The sequence below is a fragment of the Mus caroli genome, unplaced genomic scaffold (genome assembly GCF_978045245.1).
Source record: "Mus caroli unplaced genomic scaffold, Mus_caroli_1 scaffold_7, whole genome shotgun sequence".
NCBI classification, from domain to species: domain Eukaryota; kingdom Metazoa; phylum Chordata; class Mammalia; order Rodentia; family Muridae; genus Mus; species Mus caroli.
In genome coordinates this window covers 23,912,752-23,938,159 of record NW_028227262.1, presented here as the reverse complement: position 1 = coordinate 23,938,159, position 25,408 = coordinate 23,912,752, and the positions used below count along the sequence as shown (strand labels likewise).

Genomic DNA, 25,408 nt, shown 5'->3' with positions numbered 1-25,408 from the left:
TACTTAGATTTTGGAGGAGGAGTAAAGAGGAAAGGGCTGGGGCTGGAGAGAGATGGCTCAGTGGTGGAGGGAGCATATTGCTTTTGCAGAGGGTTTGGTTCCCAGCACTCACATACACTCAAAACCATCTAGGGAATACACCCTCTTCTGGCCTTCAAGGGCACCCAAGCATGCATAGATGCAGGCAGAAACTTGTACCATAATATGTGTGTGTGTGTGTGTATATATATATATATATATATATACATATATATATGTGTGTGTGTATCTATATATCTGTATATATCTATATCTATCTATCTATCTATCTATCTATCTATCTATCTATCTATCTATCTAGAGGTCTCAAAAAACAAAACAAAGCAAAAACAGAAAATAGGGAAGTCTACTTTAGTTCAGGTTTCTGGGCTGAGTTAACTAAGTCGCCTTGTTAACAGGTTTAGGGATGAAGTTCGTGATAGGGAAGAGAAGAAGGAAGAATGTGGGTTTTATGGTCTCAGGCGGGATGGTGACCGGGTGGTCCTGTGGCCAAGGACTTCATGAATATGCATTCACTGCTGAACCTCGCAGCCAGTTGGATTCCAGCATCTAAGGCACTTGGGTTTCCTTCTGCCAGGTGCTGTGGGCGGGAGCGGTAAGAGTGACAGCAGTCTCCAGCTCAGCGATTGGTTGGTAGGCACCATAAAAGGTCTAACTCAGCGGCGGAGACAGCCCTCAGAGTTTGAGCTGGACATTAAGCAAGCCACTTTTGTATTGGTCAGTGAAGAAATAGAAATAAGAGGACAATGGTAATTGCTGTAGTCGTGGGGGCGGGACTAGCAGGCCCTGCCTCACGAGGATTGGACCTGGAGGTTTTGACATCATCCCAGAGGCGTGGTCATGTCTAATAAAGCCGAGAGCCGGCGCTGCACCTGCAGTAAGTTCCACCGCAGTTAGAGTTCCGGGTGCTTCGTGTGAGGCGGCGCTCGACAGTTCCGTCTGCTTCAGCCGCAGCGTCTCCCTGCCCGTCTCGTTTCATTCTCCAGAGAGGGGACGGACCTCCACTTCCTCTTTCAGAAAAATGTGAGTTGACTCTGCTCTAGGGTCCTCGACACCTCTTTACCGACTCTCCCCCGCAGTGTCCGACTCTGCGGGACGGAAAATGGCGCATTGCAGCAGCTGCGGCGACGCCGGGAACCACCAGCTCGCGCCGCCCCCAGACCGGGCCACCCCGGACTGCGGGCAGCGCTCCATCCCGCACCAACTGCAGCTGGCACTCCACGGCAGGGCGAGGGCGCGGGGGTCCCACTTCACCGCACCCTCCCCTCTTGTCTTTGTATCGTGGAACCCCAAAGGGGGAAAAGTGGGGGAGGTATAGATTCAGACAGGAAACTCGGAGACCCTTTCTGTTTGTCAGCCTCTTAAAGCCTCTGGGAAGACTTGTAGGTGTCCCTGTCCATTCTTGACTTGGAGTGCCCGCAGTCTCTGCGTTGTGCATGCCCCTCACTCAGAGTGTGATGTACTTGCCTCATGGCTGTGAGCAAAGCTGCAGAAACTTAACTTGCTAGTTCTGTGGCGCCTTGCGAGCAGCTCAGAGAGTCTCAGGGGACAGTGGTATGAGATCTTAATGCAGCTGTTTATGCTAAGGCGATTTTCAGTGATCAAGTCCTAGCCAAATATTGGAGGAGAAATAGGGAGAACAGTGAATTCTTCATTTTATCCAAAACACATAGTTTAGCCTTTAGCTCTTTTTTTGGCATCATCCCCTTCTGAAATCTGTGGCCCGATAAATTAAGAACTTCCCTTTAGGATCACATACATACAATGAAGAATTTTCTTTCTTTTCATTTATTATCTGAATCTCTTGCCTGGTGCTAGATTTATTTGTGTTTGTTCTCTCTTCCTCTCTCTCTCCCTCTTCCTCTCTCCCACCCCCTTCATTGTTTGGCTTTTCCATATAGGGTTTCTCTGTGTAGCCCTGGCTGTCTCAGAATTCCCTCTATAGACAAGGCTGGCCTTAAATTCAGAGATCCACCTGCCCCTGGCTTCCAAGTGCTGGGATTAAAGGTGTACACCACCACACTCTGCTTGTGTTGCTTCTATTGACAAAAGGGGGGGGCAGGATTTTGTATTACATAAGGGTTATAACTCCCTGGATAGGTTAGGGTGGAGTGTTTCTACCTCCCACAAATAGTAAGTAAAGTGAGTTCGCCAAAGCTTCACAGCCATTTTATCTGTTCTCTGCATTAACATTCTGTGCAGTTTTTACAAGCCCATAGATCTAGATGTTTAGGGTAGGGGGAGGGGTCCTTCTTAGTTGACTGGCTGCAGGTAGTTTCGTGTGTGATGTTTGGAAGGAGGTTGAGAAAGCATGGTGGCTAGCAGGGAATCACGAGGTCTCTGACCTTAATCTTGTCATTGGTGCCACCATCCTGGACTCCTTCCAACACTAGCTGCTACCAACTCATTGAAATCCCTGCCTCTGGTCTAGAACTAGATTGCTTAGCTAGCTCAGTAGCAGTGCAGATCCTGTGGCTCCCATGGCTTTGCAGATTCCTCTATATTTAGGAAGGGAATGGGAAAGCGGCCCTTTAAGTGGAAGAAGCTGGTGTAATCTGCTAATAGAGTCTTTCTGAGGGGCTTCTACATCTTGATCTTAGCCAAAAGGCCGAGAAGCGGTTGGGGCTATTACATCTTGTCTAGAACATTTCCCTTAGTTATGGAAAAAGAGATTCTGTATCTTAGTTCTGTTGTAATTAATCAAGGAATTTACTTTTTTAGCAACTTTCTGGTGGCTTAACCTTTACTGTACTTATTCTTGGACTCTTCTAGCAAAGTTGTTTTTTTTTTTTTTTAGCATTTAAGAAATTTCTATTCCCCATCAAATTTTAGATTTCTCTCTTTACCTTGCTTCTGTAGATTTAATTCTGGGAACTTGTTAGCTGGTGACTGTCAGAGAGAAGTTCATCTTAAGGCCCCACAGTTGCTTTAACCCCAGGAGATGGGAGGCAAAGGCAGATAGATTTGTATTTCAGGCTAGCCTGGTCTACTTAGAGAGTTCCAGGACACCCAGGGCTTCGTGAGACCTCATCTCAAAACAAAACACCCAACCATCCGAAACACAAACCAAACCAAACCAAACCAAACCAAACCCACTCTGGATTATTCCTTTCTAAGGCTGTGGGAACGCTTTGCCCTCAGCGGTGCTGGTGGAGAGACTGGTCCTCACGTACACAGCAGTGTAGTTCAAGCTTCCTTTTCTTTTCTTTTTTTTTTTTTTTAAGATTTATTTATTGATTATATGTAAGTACACTGTAGCTGTCTTCAGACACTCCAGAAGAGGGAGTCAGATCTCTTTACAGATGGTTGTGAGCCACCATGTGGTTGCTGGGATTTGAACTCTGGACCTTCGGAAGAGCAGTCGGGTGCTCTTACCCACTGAGCCATCTCACCAGCCCCAAGCTTCCTTTTCTGACATGGGACTGGGTGACTATCCTGAGACATCGCCCAGTCTGAAGATGAATGGACACAGTGTCTGCTGTGTGTACACTGAGGACTGTTTCTAGCATTTTTATTTCTGGTCTGAGCTTTTCAGAACAAATAGTATAATTGTTTTAGGTCTCAGATTCATTTTAAATGAAACTCCTGGCTTCTCTGCCAAGAACAAAGCAACCGGCTCGGATTCACTCCACCTATACAGACTTTGCTTTTGGTGATTCTCCAAACTGTCTTTGCAGCAGCCGTGGTGTACCAACTACAGTGTGAAGCCCAACCGGGAACCAGACCCTGCCCCAAGCAGGACTGTCAACTTGCCCCTTTCACATTCACACTTCAGATTCATGTGGCCTTACGATTTAGTGTTTTCTACAGATTTCTCTTCCCCTGGATTGGGTTGTCCCATTTTATTTCATGTGAGGAGCTTGTAGTGGCCAGGCAAATTCCATCTAGGTCAAGACTGGCATATTTGTCCCTACGGCCATTGTGCCAGAGGATGTGTCTGCCTCTCAGTACTTGGGGTGGCTGAGGAGCTTCAATGCCTTCCACTTTCATTCAGCATTTGCTTTGGTGGTGTGAGGTGAGGATGCATGGGATTCTTTTCTTGTCTCAGTTACGTTGTGTACTGTTTGCCTCTCTCCGCAGGTCTGCTCCAGCTCAGCCGCCTGCTGAAGGGACAGAAGGGGCTGCCCCTGGTGGGGGTCCTCCTGGTCCTCCTCCTAACATGACCAGTAACAGACGGTTACAGCAGACCCAGGCACAAGTGGAGGAGGTAGGCGCCTGGCACCCTCCGTGAGAGTGTCTAAGTCAAGGATCGGTTTACCCATCTTCCTCTTTTTTATAGCGGAAAGGCTCAGGGGGGTGGGGTGGGGTAAAGCGTGCCATGGATCCAAAGGCCTTGGCTTGTGATCTCCCAGGCATTATTCATTTTCTCCGCCTCTAGGGGGGAAATCTCAGCGTCTTTATTTCTGCAATCTCCTTAGGTGGTGGACATCATGCGTGTGAATGTGGACAAGGTCTTGGAGAGGGACCAGAAGTTGTCAGAGCTGGATGACCGGGCTGACGCCTTGCAGGCTGGAGCGTCACAATTTGAGAGCAGTGCTGCCAAGCTAAAAAGGAAGTACTGGTGGAAAAACTGCAAGGTGAGATTCCCTGCCCTCTCCAGCTTTTCCTGCCTCGCTCCCCTCTCAGGAGGCAAGAGAGCCATTAACTTCTCATTTTCTTTCCTCTGAAATCTGGAAGCCTCCTTGATATGTAGTACCTGTATTGGCCACCAGGGTAGGCTAGAGTAACAGAACCACTGAGAAAGCCCTAGGGAGAGGAACTCAGAATTTAGACTAGTGAGGTAGCTCTTTCTCATTAGTGTCTTCTGCAGAAAGACTCACCTGGCTCTTTCCTCAGACACCCAGCAGCCATACACTGGCTCAGTATATGTATTTAAACATCTACAACTTCTGTAGCCTGAGCAGGTACTTCACAAAGTTTGCCCATCCATTGGAATTCCAAGAGAAAAAAACAGGCAACAGGAAGTAAACAACATGAGGCTGCAGGTCCTATGCTCCTGAAGTTGTGACCATACGGGAGGCAGAGGCCTGTGGGTGGTCCCATCTCTGAGTGCAAGGGCTCATGCTCTGTCCCCATCTGTCTCCTCAGATGATGATCATGCTGGGAGCTATCTGTGCCATCATCGTGGTAGTGATTGTAAGTAAGTATCGCGGAGGTCGCTGATGGGGTGAAGAGGTGGGAAGGTCCTGGAGACTTCTCCCAGCCCTGCCTGCCTGCCTGCCTGCCTGCCTGGGGAGTGGGGCCGCTCTGCAGAGGTATGGAGACGGCTACTGGGGGATCGTCGTCTGGTTTGGGAGGGAGGAAGGGCAAAAACAAGGACATTCCTTGATGGACAAGCTGCCCCCCTGCAAAGGATTGTGGGAGATTGCCCCTTCTGCTGAGGAGGTGGGTTGAGCTGTTTGCCACTAGCTTAGGTCCAAGGGAGACCCTGGGGCTGGGGTGCCTGTTACTGAGAGACCTGAATGTCTGGTGATGTGCTGTAACTTGCCCTCTTGTTCTCTCCTGTCTCTTTTTTCCTTCTCCGTCTGGGACTTGCTGGTTCCTGTGTCCAGTCTACTTTTTTACTTGAGAATGTGCCATCCCTTCCCTGTTCTCCATTGCCACCCAAGCTCATGTCTCTTCCCCTCTGTTTGCTTTCTCAACACACTCCTCCATCCTCCGTTCTCCATCCTGGCCCAGGCTTCTCCATGACCCTTCCTTTATTGTTGCATCATTTGCACCCTTCCTCAAAACTAGAGATGCTGCTCGTGGTCCAGTCCCGAAGTCACTACCCGAAGACAACGGCTGGCACCTCCTCCTTACCCATTTATCGTGTGCCTGGAGCTTAAAAGAGTTGTGGCCAAGGGAAGGAGGGGGTCGGGAATGGCAGAGGTGAAGTGTCTGAGGAGTTAGCATGGCTGAGGGGAGGAGAAGGGTATTTGTGTCCATGGTGTCTCCGAGAAAGGCTGGCCTTTGGCAGTAGGGGAGCAAAAATAGTTGGGAAGTAGTAGCTTGCTGCCAGTGCATGTGTATATGCATATGTGTATGTACATGCACGTGTATGTGTGTATATCAGCTGGGAACTGTTGTCCTTATTTGAAACTTTTCTCCCATACCAGACCTGCCTTTGGCCCCAGAGGTCTGTTTAAAGACCAACTTCAAATCCCTTTTAGAAAAAGTCAGACTTGTATTTTGTAGCTACTCTTTACCTGTCAGTACAGGATTTTCTGTGTCTGTGGGGAACTTTACAGCCTTTCGCTCGCTTTGTTCTCTGTAGGCCTAGGAAAGACGTACTTTCTGGTTGTAAAAACACCAGGACACTCTTACCTTCTAGAAGCCATCCCACATGCTTCTCTTCATGTCACCTGAAGCATTTGATGTTGTTCATGAAGGCACCAAATAATTTCAGGGAATCAGGGGCTTGGAAAATAACAAGCTTTCAGGAGTGTGCTTCTTGCCATCTCACTAATGAAAGGCCTGTCCCTCCCTTGTTGTTGATCACGAGAAATGAGAGCTACATGGTAAGACTCCCAGGCTGCCACAGAACACTTTCCTCCACACTAACCTGTATGTAATACAGGGGAGGGACAGGAGGGCCTTTCCAGAGTTAGAGAAGTCCACAGAGCCCGCAGCTCAGTTTTGGATAGGAGGGTCCAGGCTGTGTTGGTGTACCGTTGCGCTGCTGTGCGGCATGGGCCTCGCATCCGCAGCTGCCTGCCACTCTTCTGTTAGTTCTCCCTGCAGCCGCTGTGCCCATCCATTCTGCATTGCCTCCTGTCTTTCACTCCCTTTGCATGCTGTGTTTGTTGGAACCGAGGATAGGAGCTGCTCAGTCTGTCTCGGGAGCTTCTGCTAGCGTCATGATAGGATAACGCATGGGACAAAGCCAGGTGCCGGGCAGGTGGAGCGCAGGGTGGGAAGAGGATGGCAATGTTCTCAGACCTCTATTCCTTCAGTGCTCTGGTCCACAAGCTGGAGGAGGCAGGGCCATGCTAGGCTGGGGCCCACTTCCCACGCAGCAGCCTTTCATTCTGCAGATCCATCCATCCTCCCTTTCCCTTTGCCCATTTCCTACCTTCCCTTCGTGCTGCCTCAGGGCAGGGCTGAAGAGCTGGAAGAAAGCAGTCAGTGTACCCTCCCTATGTCCCCTGAAGGTCTCCACTCTCCTCTGGGCTTTCCTTTGCCTAGTGCAGGGGGGCCACTGCTGGAGAAAAACCAACCATGTCCTTGGTGTGCCCCAAGCCTGGAGGGTATTTTCCCTGTTGGCCCACCCAGCCCCAGCACGGGAATTATTTCTGAGTTTCTGTCCCTCTAAGGATTAGGTGTAGTCGGCATTCGTTTCCCTGGGGGTGTTAGTCCTTCTACTTTCTATCTCACCTCACCCTGAACCCCCTTCTGTGTCTCTGCAGTCTTCTCTCCCTCCCACCACCCATGTGCATGAGCAAATATGCAGCTAACCCTGGGACTTTGCAGTCAGTTGAAGCCAAGCTTCCCACATCTCCTCTTTGTTTGCCATGGGATGATGTGGGGCTTCCATCGTGTCTGTCATTACCTCTGTCTCTTTCCTAACCCAGTCTCACAGTTTATGTATAGTAGTAAGAGCTGTACTTCCACCAAAGGCATGTGACATATTTACCAATCTCATGTATTCTCAACAAAGGCGAAAAATACAAATTCCTACCACAACATCGACTTGATTGTTGTTTGGGCTGTGCTGGGGAGGGGGAGAGGAAGGTGGTGTCCTGTGTTGGCTCTAGGCCAGAAGGGCTGGTGTGTGTATTTTTTGGTCTTCCTGGAGATTAAAGTCTCTGTGTTGGCAGCGGAAGTGGTCTGTGTCTTAGCCTTCGTCCCTGAAGCAGCCAGGCTTGCAGGTGCTGGTGAGAGGAAGTGCTGACAGGAAGCTGAGTGGGCACTGCATGCTGGCAGACGGTGGCAGGCTTTCTCAGCCCCTCCCAGGCCTCGCCACCTGCTCGTCACCTCTTGGGGGAGGCTTCCAGCCCGTCGTGCATGGTTTGTCCCCCTCAGCTTCATTTCTCTTTTCTTTGGTTTTTCAAGACAGGGTTTCCAGTGTGCCCCATTGTGCTTGCCTCGTAAGTGGATTCTCCATACTAATGCTTCTGAAATAGCAAGTTCACTTCAAGATCTATTCCTGTTTATTGTATGCGTGTGAGTGTTTGCATGTATGTATTTACAACACGTGTGTGCCTGGCATCCAGCTCCCCTAGGGCTCGGGTTACAGATGATTGTGAGCCACCTTGTAGTGCTAGGAAGCAAATCCAGATCCTCCCAGAGCAACCAGTGCCCCAGCCACGGGGCCATCTCTGCAGCCCTTCCCCTGCCTCCTTTTAAGACATTGGTCTGTTCCTAATGTCTGCAAAAGTAGCTTCTAAACCCAGAAAATCTTCCCCCAACTCCCGAGACAAGGTTTCTCTTTGTTGCCCTGGCTGCCTTGGAATGTACTCTGTAGACCAGGCTGTCATCAAACTCAGAGAGATCCCCCTGCCTCTGCCTCCCGAGTGCTGGGATTAAAGCATGCACCATCATTCACAACTTACTTTTTAAAATCTTTGTTTGGGGCTGGAGAGTTGGCTCAGCAGTGAGGAGCACTTGTTACTCCTGCAGAGGACCTGGGTCCAATTTATAGCACCTATATGGAGGATCACAATCCACCCCCAGCCCACCCCCACCCTCTGTGTGTCCCCGGGGATCTGACACTCTCTCCTGGTACCAGGCACACAGGTGGTGTACATATACACTTGCACACAAAACACTCAACACACATAAAGTGGTAAGATAAATAGATCTAAAGAGAACTTTCAGAGGACCTAGGTCCCGTTTGCAGTACTCACATGGCCACTAACACCTGTGGGTAGCTGCAGTTCCAGGGGATCCAGTGCCCCGTCTAACCTCTGCAGGCATCTGGGTGCATCTGGTACACATACACACAGGCACACACATGCACAGATATTTTTAAAGATGCATTTGTTTTTATTTTATGCATATACCTGCTTTTCTAGCATGTATGTGTGAGTACTACACGCATGCCTGGTGCTTTAAGAGGACAGAAGAGGGTGTTAGACTCCTGGAATTAGTTACAGATGGTTGTGAGCTACCATGTGGTTCTGGGAACCAAATCCAGGTTATGTAGAAAATCTACCAGTGCTCCTAACCACAGGTTGCTATCTCTCTAGCCTCCCACTTTACTTTTGATAACAGACATCATAATTCATGGTCTTTATAGGCTCGGATGCATTGTATCCATAAGGTATTTCATAGCAGTGAGTACAAGGAACCTCTCATGTAGCTGAGGGAGTGTTGTATAACTCTCCCAAAACTCCTGGCAACTGTCTGAAGGGTCAGAACCCTAATATCTGATGATGTAACCGTGCATTTGTAGCCCAGGGCCTCTGCTTCATACCTTGAAACTATGAGTTGGAACAGCTAGGAATGTTTTGGAACCAACAGGGAGAGAGAGAAGAAAGTGCTCTGTAGTCACAGCATGTTTTTATTTTGACAGTGTTGGCATTCATGAGTGGTGACCGCCTCTCCCCGCTTCCCCTCACTTGCCCCTCCTTTGATCCTTTTTCTAAGAGAATTTTTTTTACATTTGATTTTTTTCATTTATTCATTTTACATTCCAATATCAGTTCCCTCTCTCCTTCTAGTACCTCTGCATGAAGACCCACCCCCATTCCTCCTTCCCCTTCTCCTTTGAGAAGGGAAAGCCCTTTTTAGGTAATCCTCCCCTGTGTCCACCCCCCCCCACCCCCCCCGATTTCTTTTTTCTTTTTTCTTTTTTTTTTTTAGATTTATTTACTTATTATATGTAAGTACACTGTAGCTGTCTTCAGACACTCCAGAACAGGGAGTCAGATCTCGTTACAGATGGTTGTGAGCCACCATGTGGTTGCTGGGATTTGAACTCCGGACCTTCGGAAGAGCAGTCAGGTGCTCTTACCCACTAAGCCATCTCACCAGCCCCCACCCCTGATTTCTTAACACCTCACATAGATGGTGTTAGCCTCCACTTTGATAATTCTGCCATCCTCTTGTCCTGTCCCTTTTCATCAGCTCAGGGCTCTCTTCTCAATAGCACAGAAAGCAGATACTTGTACAGTCCAGGGCCAGTACCGCACTCCCAATGTGTTGGCGCCTTCAGGCCTGGCTCAGCCCCACACCTCACACGGGGTTCTTTAGGTAGCCAGGATGTGGAGTACTTTACTTTGTATTCGGAGGCAGGCAGGCAGGCAGGCAGGCAGCTACCCAGAATGCCTCATAGGCCTGGTGGACCTTGACGAAGAAGCTGAGAGAAAAACAGAACAAGATTGTTTTCAATTGGGATAATTCCAAAAACAGATGTTGGGGGTATGGTAGAAACATCTGGAACTCGGCCCACTGGACTGCATCCCTGGTTCGGGTGGGCAGATACTGAGAGTAGGTTGATCTACAGACTCACCTTGCTGTCTGTGAAGTCCCAGAAACAACAGCGCAGAAAGGAAGATGATGCTGGCAAAGATGACTCCCAAGGTTCCTCTCTGCTCTGTGGGTGAGAATGAACACAGACCACATGCTGAGCCCTCACCCTCCAGTGCCCCTCCCCTTAAGAGGGAAGCTCTGGCCTGGGTGCTGTGAATCCTCACGGAAGGACGGGAGCCTGCACACGCAGCAGCACCTGCGCACTTGTTCAAGACTGTCAAGTTTGTGTGTTGCTGTTCTGCCTCTAACTCCATCGGGGCTTTGTTATTCTGAGACAGGGCCTCATGATGTCCAAGCTGGCTTTGAACTTAGGAGTCCTGCCACAGCCTTCTAGTGCTGTGATTATAGGCACACCCCACTAGACACTATTCTATCTCAGGACATTTGAAAATGTTTTACAGAAGAGAATGAGGCTATCTCAGTGACTACCAGCAAATAGCTGGGGAATGATGTGAGCCAAAACAAAAGGCAAGCTTTGGGGAAGCTCATAGTCTAGCGAGCAACTAAATAGGTCTGAAGCTCTTGGATATTTCATTGTGAGGTGCAGTTCCTGCCTGGAACTGCAGCATTCTGTGGCCTTTGGGATGAAGTGTGTGTAGATAATAGGGTGTAAACATGTAAGGGCATGCAGCTTGCCTTTTGGTTATAGTGTCTCCTTTATTGTATATTGGTAGAGAACCTGGGACAAACTGCTCAGTGTCTGCAAATGCCAGCTTACTCATATGTAAGATGAATTCTGGACATGGCGATGGTGTCTGTAGTCCCAGCTATTTGGGAGGCTGAGTAGGAGGGCTGCTTGGCAGAGGAGTTTGAGGCCAGCCTGCTCAGTAAGACCGGTTTCCAAAAATAAATGGGAGGTGTAATATGTGAGATCACCCTCAGAAGCTCTTGAGTATATTGGGGGTGGAGAGTTGGCTAAGAAGTCAAGAGCTCTCGTTGCTCTTGCAAAGGACCTGGGTTCCAGTCTTAGCACCCACATAGTGGCTGACAAGCATCTGTACCTCCAGTCCCAGGGGATCTGATGCCCGCTTCAGGTCTCCATGGCACTGCATGCCCATGGTGCACTTACATCAGGCAAACCACGCAAACACATAAAATATTAAAGTTAGTGTAGAAGTTCAGTTTCCAATGCTTGGTCATATTGGTGTGCAGATGTAATCATCTTGAAGTATCATTGCCTCTTGCCCTTTTTTGCACATACCCTCAGGCCCCTAGGTTTTCTGTAGACTCTTGTGCCATTTGGTTTTCATATGGACTGTGCTTCCAGTCTTTGTTTGTTTGTTTGTTTGTTTGTTTGTTTTTCGAGACAGGGTTTCTCTGTGTAGCCCTGGCTGTCCTGGCACTCACTTTGTAGACCAGGCTGGCCTCGAACTCAGAAATCCGCCTGCCTCTGCCTCCCAAGTGCTGGGATTAAAGGCGTGCGCCACCACGCCCGGCTTGCTTCCAGTCTTAAGGGCTCCCCTCCTGCTGAACTTGGGCTGGGCTCAAAGGTCTGTTTTGGGTCTTTTTCCCTGTCTGCCTCAACTTGTCTCTCCAGCTCCTATGGGAAGGAACAGCACTCCTTTACCTCTGCTACCCAGCCCAAGCTTACTCATCTCATTATTTGGAGGCTGGGGATTCATAGTGGTAGAGGATGCCACTCTGGGAAAGATAAAGTCAAGAGTGTGCAGAAGGTGGAACTGAGGAAGCGCATGAGAATCAGCACACAGCCAAAGATGACGTGTAAGCAGGGGAGTCCCAGCCTGAATATAGACAGGGGGAGAGAGAGGACACCCCCAGTACCTGTATTTGGCAAAACCCTCATGCTGGTTGTAAGGGGCTCCTCCAGGGAGACGTGGGCGACTTGGCAGATGTAAGTGGCACCTGTGGGGCCTGGATCAGCCGTCACCGTGGAAGAAATGCTGTAGGTTCCCATCAAGCTCTGTCTGAGGCTGGAGAAGGAGGCACCAGAGACTTGGGCTGGAGCTCCACCCAGCTCCTCTCGAATCCACGTCACTGCCACATCCAGAGGATAGTAGCCGGCAACACTGCAGATGAGGGAAGGCAGAGGATCCTTGTTTGCCAAGTTCAGTTGTACTTTGGGGGGAGCTGGAGAAAGAACAAGGAGTAAGATTTTAGAGGTATCCGACCAGAGCCTTCAGAGGAGCCTGCAGCCTCTTAAGAGTGAAGGTATGTTATAGAGACGAAAACGTCTCAGTGTTTCAAGATGTTCAGGTGAGGGCTCTTCCTGGACACAGATCTTAAAAGGCTGGGAATTCAACCTAGGGCCTTACAAGTACTAGCAAGTACTGTGCCACTGAGCCACATACCCTACCATTTGGTTTTCTCTTTATCACCTCTGCAAGCCAGTGATTGCTCATTGAGTTGAGAACTGCTCTTTTTGCCCGTCCTTAATTGGCTGCTGCCCCCCTTAGGAAGTGCTAAGAACATAAGATGAAGGCCCTCGTGGCCACAGGTCTCCAGAGCAACCAGAAATGAAGCACGCAGGACTGTCTTTCCAATGGGAAAGAGGTTTTTAAAAAACCTGTTCTAAAAAAAAAAAAAAAAAAAAAAAAATCAATCAAACAAAAAAAAACCAAAAACCTGTCTTCCATCCATCCACAAAGCTGAGAATTGGAAGTGATTAATAGCCTGGTGATCTGCGTTATCTGTTGGTCCATACCAAGCTCCTCTAACCAGGACCAGAGGTGGCTTGTGATCTAAATGACCCTTATATTATCTGTATAACCAGGGGGCTCCCCCAAGCTCCCAAAACCAGGACCAGAGGTGGCTAATAGCCCAAATGACCTCTACACTATCTGTATGACTGAGAACATCTCAGAGCCTTCCCTAAAGCCCTAAAGCTAGTACAGGCTTCCTATCTTTAGAACCCATTTCCTTGAAAGAAATGACATGGACTCTAAGTCCAGTTTTGATGCAATTACAAGGGACTGTATTATACCAGTATAACTTTTCCCCCAGTTATACTGTGTTTAAGTTTGTTGGGGATAAATCGCCTTGTATCAGACTTCCCAAGTCTGATCCAGGTTGAAGAAGTTAATCTGAACCAAGGTTTCTTTCTCCCTGTGATTGACTTCCATGCCTGGACACCTGCAGGGTCCCTCTCAAGGAAATGGTCCAGGGGACTGAAATTACAGACGGCTAGTCCAGGGTTTTTTATTCTGATGTAGTTATTTTGGGGGGGAATTATCTTGGCATTCAGTGAGACGCCTTATCTGATCACCCACACCTCCAGAATGAAGATGGTGTTTGGGTTGTGGGAATGCATTCTTTCTCTGAGGAAATTCTCTCTGGGTTTGGATTCTAGTCTGGGAAACATTCCCATAGGCATCTCCCTCTTCCTTATCCCAGAAAACCCAAGGCCTGTCCTTACCCAGGATGTTAAGTGGCATGATCTGTTGAGCTTGGTACAGAGAGGTGGAGATCTGGCAGATGTAGTTCCCCTCATCCTTTAGAGTGAGGTTGGGTAAGGTGAGAGAGGCATTTCCAGCCCTGAGTAGCTCCTCAGGCTCCAGTGTAGCGCCCTTGCGCTTGGCCTGCCCCTGCCCTGTCTTCCAGCTGTACACCAGCTGGCCGCTGCCTTTATGCTGCTGCCGCCACTCCACGCCAGTGAGTTCCAGGCCTGGTGCCACGGAGAAACTGCAGTGCAGGGAGACAGAGGACCCCAGCAGGTGGTTTAGGGTTTGGGTCTCTGATGTCACCTGGAACTCCACTGTAGAGAGAAAGAAAGGGTGACTTACAGACTGTTTCTTCCTTAAGGTCACCTCGCCTCTGAGCCATGAACAGACAGCTCCGGCTCCGTTCCCTGGACAGTGGTACTGAGTTCATTTCCTGTCCAGTGGAGCCATAAGTTAATGGTGCAGCAAGGCACATATCAGAGCCTGAACCCACGATCTTCGTGGTTCAGTCCATTCAGTGCTAGGGCTGCAGATGTGGACAGTACGTCTGGCTTTAATAGTCACATCTTTTCATGAATAAAATACTGTTAAGTCCTGTGTGCACTGGACCCTTGTTACTGTGAGTAGAGCACTCCCCAGCCTTGATATGCCTTTGGGATCCTTGGTTATTGTGAAGCAGAGTGGCCTTGACTTTCAGCTATCAGCCCTAACTGCACATGGGAGCATTTGGGGGTGAAGTGTTGTGGTCCCTACAGCCTAGTCAGTCCAGGGGAGGATATCTATTTTAGTCGAGGCAGAGAGGAACCATGACAGTTGATGAAATAGGTCAGAAATAAGTCACGGCTGGGTGGGTGTATGTTGTTTCATTTATTTGTAGATCTGAATTAGCTCAAAAAGGGAGAAGCGCTAAACCACCCATGACCAAGGATAGGAGATGCTGAACATCTTTTCTGATGTGGCAAGGCACATTCAGAAAGGACTGTAGAGCCAGAGGGTGTGGTAGTGTATGCCTGTACCATCAGCTAGTAAGGAGGCATGACAGAATCAAGTTTCCAGGCCTGCCAGGGCACCTGGGTGAGACCCCTGTTTCACAATAAAACTGAAAAAGGAGTTGAAGCTATAGTTTAGTAGTAGAGCTCGTGTTTAGCACAAGGCTCTAGGTTCTATCCTCAGTATGGGACAACATAATACTAAAGGCTAATGTTTTAGGGGTTTGCAGAGATAGGAGAGGGGCCCCCTCATCTTCATCTTCTGTAGACTTGATTTTCTCCTTTTTGGAGGCAAAATAATTAACTGGACTCTCCAGGTGCCTGTCAATATGTTTCCTCTTGGTTTTGAACCTGGTAGGAGGCACTAAGTGGGAGAGGATGAGGAATGGGCTCACTAGGAAGAGCTACTGAGCACTTCTGTCTCCCTGTGCTCTGCTGTAACTGCCATGAAGCACCGGACCAGACTCCCTCTCCCTGGGAGGAAACATGAGTTTGGCTAAATAAGCATGTAGTGACATGTGTAGCTACAGTGTCCTCATGCGTTGCTTCCCCACGATAGCCCAGTGAGAGAAAAGCATCCCCACTTTGGAGAAAACACCCAATGCTTGTTATGTTTTGATGCTTGCTCGATTAAGGATGTCCCAGCATCCCCTCTTCTTGACTCAGGGTATTTTAGAAAGAAAAGATGAAGCTCTGTGGGTACCTCAGGAGGACCTGTGGGATATTTGTTTTCTTCCTTCTATCCCAGCTCTAACCACAAAACCCAACAAAATGCCAAACAACAAACCAACCAACCAAACAAACAAACAACCAAAAAACCAAAAAACCATCTTGGGGCTATTGAGATGGCACAGTGCATAAAGTGCTTGCTGCCAAGCCTAGTGAACTAGTTCAATCCCTGGAAACCACATGGTAGGTTCTGTAAGCTGTCCTCTGATCTCTATCTATGTGCTGTGGCATGTGCACACGTATGTGCGCATGAACACACACACACACACACACACATACACACACACTATAATGCAAAATGTTCCTGTGCCGCTGCATTTTGTTTTCTCACCTTGAGTCTTCACTGTGCCCTGGGCGCTCAGAGGTAGGTTCAGTGTAGGGTGCCAGACAGCTCCAGCTTCAGCATCTCTTAGAGTCTTCATCACCATGGAGACACTGGGGCCGCCTCTAGATACCTGCATGTTGCTGATGAACCAATGTGCTTTCTCAAAAGTGGCCTCTTGTCTGGCCTGGAGGAAATACTTGGAGATCTCACAGGTCACCGCCTTCCCGCTGCAGTCAGCATGGAGCAACGCCTCTGCCTGGGGAATCTGTACCAAGTCCACTGGGGAGAAGGGCAGCATACAGAAGTGATGTTGGATGGACAACGCCAGGCAGCTGGGGGGCAGGCGTGGGTAGACAGAACTGGGAACAGGGTTCCTGTGGAGGAAGCCTAGGATGGGGAGATTTTACCTGAGGCCTCAAAGATAATAGGTGAATCCTGTTTGGTCTCTGTGCTCCCCTGGAAATCTGTGATGCCTTCCAGGGAGCCATCATCCAGCACTGGTACCTGCTTCAGCACAAGCAAGGCCCTCTCCCTGTCCCCACTGCTGGCAAAAGCCCCGCGGTGCCTGTCTTCTGTCACCAAGAAGCAGTCTAAGACGATGTCTGTGGGCTGCCACCGTCTTTCTGCTGTGGTGGGTGCTGTGGGAGGGCCTGCAGGGAAAGTGGAACAAGCACCCTCGTCTTCCACACTCTTCCCACCCCTTCACCAAGCCCCGGGCTGATCAGCAGGTAAAGGTGCCTTCTGGGTCCCGTTGTCTTGGTGTTACCTATAAACCCAGCTTCTGCTGAGGCACCTGCTACTCAGGCAGCTGCTCTGTGAGTTATTTCAAGTTCTAGATCTGTCCTGATCAAAGCCAGAGGGATTTATGCTTTTATATTTCTGAGTTTCAGCTGTGGGATGCAAGGGAATTTCTTGAAAGAAATTTTCAGGTTAAAAAAAAAAAAAAAAAGGAATGAGAAATACTGCCACAGGGGAGGGGAGCCAAGACACTTGCTGTTCCTAGGGACATTGACAACCTTTTTCTCATCACCCAACTTTCCCAGAGGCCTCTGCTTTCAGCCATAGCCACGCCCACCAGGAGTCACCTCCCCAATGATTTCTTAGCCTGGGGAGCCCCTTCCTCTTCTAAGGGTTCAACTCAGGGCAGTGTGCCATCCCACAGAATGGTAACACCCTGCCTTTCCACCGAGGAAGCCTCTCTTTTCTGTGAGTTCTCTGCTGTACCCCTCTCCAAACTGGTTCCGCATATTCTGAGTGCCGCACTCATTTGCTGGGCTTAGCAGACAAGCTGGCGCTGTTCTGAGAAGGTGGCTTCCTGGGGCTCCTTTAGCTCCGCGCTTCCTCCTCCCCGTCCCCCAGGCCCCAGTCAGGTCTCGGCACTCACCAGTCCCTGCCGCGCCAGAGACAGCCAAACAGAGCAGCAGACACCAGCTGGGCTCCAAGCCCATGGAGGCTACTCTCAGGCTCTTCCTTGCTGGCTGCCTTCTCCACAGTTCCCCTGCTAGTGATCTCTGGCTGAAGAGGGGGTTCTGTGAGCACCCTCACTTAGCACCTGTGGTCCCTGTTCTCTTATCCGTTTCTCTTTCACTTTCACTTCAACTGCCTCTGTGGCCGGCCTGCCCGAGGCCAGTAACAGCCGCAGCCAACTCTGCTTTCTGTTCTCCCTAACGTCCACCCTGCACCCAAGAAATCCCCAGGTGATTTCAAAACCTGATATCACCACATCAGCTTTCCCATCAGCCCCAACTATGAGAGGGCTGGAGAGGGGGTGGAGCCAGAAGAAGATTCCCCGGTACTCTGGACACTTCTTCCTTTCAGTCCTTGCAAAATCCTTTGGGTCTGCCCTGGTGACAACTCCCTGTTCAGATCTATGATCAAACGGATGAGATGGGGTGTGGCCTGGTTGTAGGATTGGAATTTTAGGAGGCTGGACAGCTACAATGTGAAGTCTTACTTTAACTTGTATTTGTGTATATGCGGTGTATACACTCGTGTGGGTGAGTATGCCCAGCCCTGCCTGTGTGTGGAGGCTCAGTGAGGGCACTGGGTGTCTTGCTCTATTACCCCACCTTATTCTTCAGAGACAGGGTCTCTTTCTGAACCTGGAATTGTTTGGTGGCCAACAAGCACAGCTATGGTGATCTCCTGCTGTCTCCACTCCAAGCCCCACCCTCGCCACACCACTTAACCCCTTGAATTACAAGCTCAGGGCCACAATGAGGGGTCGTTTGGTTTGTTTGTTTGTTTCAGTTGTAGGTGTGCATATTTGAAGTTAGCATTTACACTATCCTTCTTCCCAGCTCACTGTCCCTTCTTTTTTTTCTTCTTCCTCCTCCTCTTGTTCCCCCTACCCCCATTCTGTAGGAAGGGGAATAGCACATAGCTGGCTTGTTACTAGAGTCCCTGGGCCATAAGGCCTGGCTCCGGGTTCCAGTGTTTGCCTGCACTGAGAGAAGGGACAATGTGTATAGAAGTAGACAAATGAATTTATTTATAGTTTTAGCTCAACTGAGAGAAAGTCTGAGCCTCAGCTTTCCCACAGCACTGTCACAACTTACAGAGAAGATGGAACCAAGGCCAGGAAGTCTGTGTCTGTAGATAGTGTCTCTCACAGCAGTCAGCCCTTCTGGCACCTGGGTACCTGCCGGTGGCTCATTCCACTTTTTAAAACACTTTTATTATTTTTCATCGTGTGTGTGTGTGTGTGTGTGTGTGTGTGTGTGAGAGAGAGTCCTGTGTTTGTAGATACCAGAGGAGGTCAAAGGTGTCAGACCCTCTGAAAGTAGAGTTACAGCGGTTTCGCTCCATCCGACAGTGCTGGGAGTCAAACTCTGGTCCTCTGGAGGAACACTTCGTGCTCCTCACTGCCAAGCCCCCTCTGGAGCCCTTGGTGAGCCATTTCTACCCCTGGCATGTAGTTTTGCCAGCTGGACGGTTTCACTTAGAGTAAGTGTGTTTTATAGCTAGAGCCTGAGTCTCCCCAGTTTTCTGGGCCACACACTGGGATCCTGCTCTTGTCCCCGTTGGTCTCAGAAGGGCAGTTTGTTGAGTATTCACAGGAAAGGGTTCTGATGACCATGACAGGGGAGCAGGCCACCATCGAGGTCTCTGTGGAAGGGCCCCACCCAGCACCGGGTCAAGGGTAGGAAGCAGGCTCGGGTTTCCGGTAGTCCTCCTGGATAGGGATGGCACTGCCCTCCTCCTCCCTGGGGCAGCTGTAAGGACAAGGCTCTTCAGGCACTGCCTGCCTGTCTTCATCTGTACAAACACAATTGGTCAGCAGTGGAGAGAAGAAAGGTGAAGGTGAGGGGAGAGGAGAAAAGCCCAAGTGGAGGACTGGGAGCTGGGGGCCTGGGGAAGCCTGGGGGAGCCTGGGGGAGCCTGGGGGGCCTGGGGGAGCCTGGGGGGCCTGGGGAAGCCTGGGGGAGCCTGGGGAAGCCTGGGGGAAGGACACTTAAGGAGCCAGAGTAGATGGGTAGAGTGGGGGGTGGGGGATTTAGGTGTGGGTAGCACAGCTGAGAGGCAGGAGGGAAGACCCGTGTCTTACTTGGCCCGTGGTTTCTTCTTTGATGGAAGAACAAGATTGCACCCAGGACGAAGACAAGAAACATGCTGGAGAAGGTCACAAAGATCCAGATGCAGTCCGAGCTGCACAGGGGTCTACGGGCTGTGACGGACAAGAGCACACGGAGGCTTTGGAGGCTCATCTCACTCTGGACCCTCAGCCCTGTCCGGCTGTCCTTTTCCTGAGTCACCCTGCCCCTGTTGGACCAGTCCTTTCTCTCCTAATCTCTAACTAGAGTCTGCTTCCCTTTGCCTCCAGCTCTGTCTGTCTCTGTGTCTTTCTCAGAGTCTAGTTTAGTCCCTTGAGACAGGATTCCTCCATGACCTGGAAGCTTGATGGTTTGGGCTCTGCTGGCTCTGCCTCTGCCTCTGCCTCTGCCTCTGCCTCTGCCTCTGCCTCTGCCTCTGCCTCTGCCTCTGCCTCTGCCTCTGCCTCTGCCTCTGCCTCTGCCTCTGCCTCTGCCTCTGCCTCTGCATGTGAGGGCTACAGATACGCACTTCCATACTCTGCTTGGTTTTCCCTGTGGCCCTGGGTATTACGTCACACTTGTACAGCAAGTTATCCACCGAACTTTCTACCCAACTCTGTACCCCCTCCCTCACCCAGCACCTAGGGGTTTTCTGTGGCTGTTCTTTTGGCCTCTTTCCTCTGTGCTTTCTCTGTGGGGTGGGGATTAGGAAGACAACTCACATGACTGGTGGCTATAGACAGTTGAGTCGGAAAGATGCCTGTGTAGGGGCCAGGATGGCTTCTCTGGAAGAAACAGACAGAATGAGTCACAAGCAGGAAACCTCCCAGGATGTCCCAGGCTTTCCTGTGATTTTGCAGGAGTCAGACAGGAGGAAGACACGCTGGCCCAGAACCTAGCTAGGGGTAAACACAGCCTGGGCAGTGCTGGGCAGGCAGCCTTCTGCCTCGTCCCGGACTGGATAAGGAGCAGCCTGATGCATACCTGTGCCATGAGGTAAGTGGGTGGGTGGTGGCTGTGGACTCGGGGCCTCAGATGGCTGTCTGGTCAGTGCAGGGTTTAGAGGAGGGTCACACTCTGTACATTCCTGGTCCCTGCACTGCCAGCCTGTGGAACAGGTGCACTCAGCATTGGCAGTGACTGTGCAGCTGCGGTTGAGAAAACCTTGGGAGAGAGGAGAGCCAGGAGAAACAGGACATCACAGATCTTTAGAGACCTGGGGTGTCTACTTGCCCCTGACTCTCTCCTGAGACCCCCGAGACTCACTCATAGGGTATGAATGTCTTCCACTCCCCGCACCTTACCTATTTCCCCTCTGCCCCTCCCCCACCCCCACCTGCCCCTCCCTCACTGCCACCTGCCCCTCCCCTGCTGCCACCTGCCCCTCTCTCTATGCTGATGCCGCCTGCTACCTTTCCCAGGCTCAGACACAGAAACTGAAAGTAGAAAAAGATTGTATGACTTTCTTTCCTACTCACTGCTACTTTAAAGCTTTTTATTGGCATATCACATACTACCCACCTCTCAAGACAGGGTTTCTCCGGGTAACAACAGTCCTGGCTGTCCCTGAACTCACTCTGTAGACCAAGTTGTCCTCAAACTCAGAAACCTGCCTGCCTCAGCCTCCTGAATTCGGGGATTAAAGGTGTGCGCCACCACACCTGCCCTTACTTATATGAAACTTGGAAAATAATTCAAGTTTGGTTTAGGCACAGTGTAATATTTCTGTAGGACTCATCTGAAAGTCCCACAAATGAAGACTTTTCTTGTTAGATGTTTGTCTCAGACTAACCATTTGGATGGTTCTGTTAGAGCTTACCAGCCAGTTGCCTTCATGTTCCAGAGCATGTTCTCTATTAATGTTATTAAAATCAGTTATGTATGTGTGTGTATATATATATATATGTATGTATATGTATATATATATGGGTGGTTTTTTTTTTTTGCAACAGCAATTAAAGAGTTCTTTTTTTTTCCCCTATACACAAAGTGCCTGCTCACCGTTAAAGGGGCCTCTTTAAATTATGCTATTCTAGTGTATGGTAACGTAGGCCTCCCAAATCCCTGGCATAGGTGGGGAGTTTGAAAGGAGACTGCAGATATCCTACCTCTTCCTTTGCAAAAAGTAGAAATGTATAAATTAAGAGAAATGATAGATGTACTTGCTTTCCACCCAAAAGGCTTTTGTACAAAAAGGTTGCTGTGCCCTGGTTTCTGGTGTCATTCCCCAGCTCCAAGTAAGAGCTGACCTACAAATGTACGCTGTGGGAACACAGGCTGCTCACTGGCTGGACGCTGCTTTTCTGCAACCTGGGTTTCTGGAACTACCTTGCTCCTCCCCTGCACTCTTGAGTTATATATTTTTCATTTTTCGTGTGTACTCATGGACACATAGGACGATCTCAGGACAACTTGCCAGTTGATTCTTTCCTTCTACCATGTGGCCCAGAGAGTAAACTCAGGCATGGTAGTGGCAAGTACCGTTGTTACTTACTGTGCCATCTCCTTGGCTTTGTTTTTTCTTTTGTGAGACAGGGTCTTGCTATGTTGTTCATCCTGGCCTTGAACTCCTATCATCCAGTGATCCTCCTGCCTCAGCCTGCCTTGTAGTTGGGATTATGGACATGCGTGACTGCATGGGCCCTCATTGTCTGAGTCCTATCCATGGAGCCCTTCTTAGCCATCCCTCGAATTCTGTATATCTCCCATGAAACACTAGACCTCTCCCCACATGCCTCGCCCAAGGCACACTGGGTTTCAGCATGGGCTCCACTTTCCATGGGCCTTGAAGCAGCTGAAGCTCTCTGACTCCACTGGCCTTGCCCCCACCCCCCCTGCCCCGACTCTTTCTCGGTGCTATCTTCCGCACACACTGCCCCTCTCACCAGAGTTACAATGCCTGCAGCTCTCGCAGTGGGGCCGGGTGTGGTAGTCTGGAGAGAAGGAGGTGCCTGGTATACAGGGATCACACTGAGCAGCTGTTCTGTCTTGTTCACAGTCCTTCACAAAGAATGTACCTGTGAGCAGAGGGGCCAGGTGGAAGTCCAGGCAAGGAGGTGCTGGCTCTAGGCTCTGCAGGCTGCCTGACTTTGCTTGAGCTCAGCCTTATTCTGAGTACCTCCGTCATCTTAAATATCAATCTCCCCCCCAACCCCGCTGAGGCCCACTCTTACCTGGCTCACACATCTGGCAGCAGAGTCCTCCCCCAGTCCAGTAGTGTTTGTCTGGACAGCTGTTTGGGGCTAGGGTAGCTGAGAGTCCTACCAAGGTCCCCAGCATGCAGAGCCAGTAGGGAGGTGGCCATGCCATAGCTCCTGCCCAGGGAGATCTTTTCTGAGCCCCAACTGCTTGTATCGTGTCACTGGTGGCTCCTATGTGCTCTGGGCAGCAGCCACTGCGACTCCACTTGGGTGGTAAACCGACCTTTGAAGGCAGTTGTGGCTGTTTTGGTTTTCTTTGTCTCTCTCTCTCTCTCAGCAGCCTCCACCCCCTTCTCTTTTCCGCACTCCGGAGAGACTAAGAAGGGGCAAACCCAGCTCTGCTGAGCTTCACAGACATGCGCCCCCCCTTGGGCACCTCTCTCAGTAATGAATAACCACAGCCGCCTGTCCTGTTGATAGGGATGGACGCTGGGTGCCCTCATCTGTCCCTGGCAAGTGTCCTCTCTCATAGCCCAGCCCTTCCAGAGGTGACCAGACAGGAGCAGACTGCAGATTATTTCTGAAGCTCCCAGGGGCAGGTTAGTTTTAGAATCATGGCATTTTCAGATTTTGCCTAAAACTAGTACCACAGAACACCCCATTAGAGGTGGGGTGGCACGGCTAAGCACAACAGTTTGGAAGACGGTCTTATATATGCAAGGTAGCCTCAAGGCTGCTTGGTAGCTGAGGGTGACTTGGGACTTCTGATCTTTCTGCCTCCCTCTCCTGAGTGTTCCTGGTGTTACAGGGTTTGCTACCAAGCCACTGCTGCTGGTGCCATAGGGCTGTGCTGCCGCGTCACGTTTATGTGGTACTGGGGATTAAACCCAGGGCTTTTTGCATCCTAGGCAAACACTACTGTCTGAGCTATATTCCCAGCTTGGACACAACACATACAGCAAAGCTATTGCATGTATAAAGGGGCGGAGTCATGACAACCAGCCTTATATAACTGAGGTTTGAGTTTCTGGCCATGCAAGCTCTTGAACATTGCATATAATTGCGGGCAAGAGTTAGCCCTGTGTTCCCCGTGTCTTTTTCTGTTCTGTGTGTGTGTGTGTGTGTGTGTGTGTGTGTGTGTGTAGTTGTTAATGTGTATGGAGGTCAGGGGACAGCCTTGGTTTCATTCCTCAGGGACATCGATGATGATGGTGGTGGTGGTGATGATAAAGATGAAGATGAAGAATATTATTTCTCACTAGCCTGCAACTTGCCTAGTAGAGGAGGCTGGATGACCATCAAACCCTGGGATCCTTTAGCAAAACAAACAAACAAACAAACAAAGAAACTAACTAAAAAACTGGGTTTTGGCGATCAGACTCAGGTCCTTGTACTTTCCTGACTGAGCTACCACTCCAGCCTGGTTTTATTTCTTCTAAATGCCAGCCTGTGACACAGATATGACCCACTGCCTGGGGGAACTTTTGCCAAACTTCTTTCTTGACCTAATCTCATTTTTATCCTTCCTGCTTCTGGCTGGCTTGGTCACTAGTATCTTCAGGTACCTGAGCCATCTCTCTTCATGACCCTGGGCACATGGGATTGAAGGTGGGCACCTACGTGGGTCATCGTCTTAAGCCTCATGCTCCTCTGGGAATTCTGATTTGAGGATGCTGGAGTTGCTACACTGGGGAAGCACGGGCCATTGAACCCCCTCCACTCTTTCCCCTGCTGACTTATCTCAAGGATATGTCTCATTTGGGGGCTTCACAGTTGTTTCCATAGTGTTGGTGAAATGTCACAGCCCTGTGGTCGCACCTGGGGGATGTTAGATCTGTTCTTTCTATCTCATGCTTCAGCTTCCTGTCTCTTCATTTTTTCCACCCTCCTCCCTTTCCCCAGCCCCCACTACAGCTCTTCAAGGGTCCACTCGAGCCAGGAGCTACAGCATGTTCTGTTCAAAGGAAACCACCCTCCACCACATGCCCAGCAGAGACCATGACAACTTTACAACTGAAGGAATTTCCTTCCTCATTCCCAGGCTCCAACATCTTCACCGTTAGTCATAAATCTGAAGACAGATGTCATGGGTGCGGGAAGCTGATGGCTGGCCCTGTAGGAATGAATAGGATATGGCGTTGAAGAACTGTAGAAAGAAAGTTGCTAAAAAGACGCTTTGAGTGCACAGAGAACTTAGCATCTTGGCCAGACCATGAGTTGTGTCCTCATTAAAGCCTCTACCTCTAGATTCAAAGCCTATCTTCCTCCACAGGGCTCAGAACAGGGACAGGGCCTACCTGGCTCTCCTGAAGTAACACTGGTGTTAGGTTTGGATACTGTGGTGGTTTGAATAGATTTGGGCCCCATAGACTCATGTGCTTGGATGCTTGGCCCAGGGAGTGGCACTTTTAGGAGGTGTGGCCTGGTTAGAGTATGTATGGCTTTGCTGGAAGAAGTGTATAGTTGTGGCAGTGGGCTTTAAGGTTTCCTCCAATGCTCAGGCTCTACCCAGTGTGGGTGAAAGTCTCCTGGCTGCCTTAGGATCAAGATGTAGACCTCTCATCTCCTCCCGCACCGTGCCTTCTGCACACTGCCATGCTTCCTGCCATGATGATAATGGAATGAACCTCTGAAACTATAAGCCAGCCCCAATGAAATGCTTTCCTTTATAAGAGTTGCCCTGGTCATGGTGCCTCTTCACAGCAATGGAAACCCTAACAAGATAGATATGAAGTGAACCGCAAAGGGCTCGTGGCTGGAGCAGCAGTGCCATGGGGAGGTAAGCAGGCTTCATCTGTGA

The 25,408-nt window shown here is 49.9% G+C and overlaps 3 protein-coding genes across 5 annotated transcripts; 1 reads left to right on the top strand and 2 right to left on the bottom strand.

Annotated features, from left to right (window-relative positions):
* The first annotated feature begins 707 nt into the window (after positions 1-707).
* On the top strand, positions 708-25,408 carry Vamp1 (vesicle associated membrane protein 1). 3 transcript variants are annotated; one of them, XM_085839889.1, is made up of 5 exons: positions 708-1,062; positions 4,120-4,246; positions 4,458-4,616; positions 5,128-5,179; positions 24,511-25,408. In XM_085839889.1, coding segments are annotated over exons 1-5 (501 nt in total). In that variant the 5' UTR covers positions 708-1,060; the 3' UTR covers positions 24,672-25,408. The 3 variants fall into 3 exon arrangements, with proteins under 3 accessions (XP_085696015.1, XP_021020574.1, XP_021020575.1); XM_021164916.3 differs by lacking the exon at positions 24,511-25,408 and adding an exon at positions 5,592-6,296 and having other exon boundaries at positions 718-1,062; XM_021164915.3 differs by lacking the exon at positions 24,511-25,408 and having other exon boundaries at positions 717-1,062; positions 5,128-6,296.
* On the bottom strand, positions 9,812-17,749 carry Tapbpl (TAP binding protein like). Its single transcript, XM_085839888.1, has 7 exons — positions 17,320-17,749; positions 16,343-16,585; positions 15,942-16,214; positions 13,868-14,206; positions 12,277-12,582; positions 10,475-10,558; positions 9,812-10,321 (listed from the first exon to the last, which is right to left on the bottom strand). Exons 1-7 carry the CDS (start codon positions 17,381-17,383, stop codon positions 10,278-10,280), a joined length of 1,353 nt encoding a protein of 450 aa, XP_085696014.1. The 5' UTR covers positions 17,384-17,749; the 3' UTR covers positions 9,812-10,277.
* On the bottom strand, positions 18,417-23,026 carry Cd27 (CD27 molecule). Its single transcript, XM_021165670.3, has 6 exons — positions 22,642-23,026; positions 22,354-22,485; positions 20,453-20,632; positions 20,191-20,253; positions 19,483-19,602; positions 18,417-19,193 (listed from the first exon to the last, which is right to left on the bottom strand). The coding sequence occupies exons 1-6, from the start codon at positions 22,775-22,777 to the stop codon at positions 19,072-19,074; spliced, it is 753 nt and encodes a 250-aa protein (XP_021021329.2). The 5' UTR covers positions 22,778-23,026; the 3' UTR covers positions 18,417-19,071.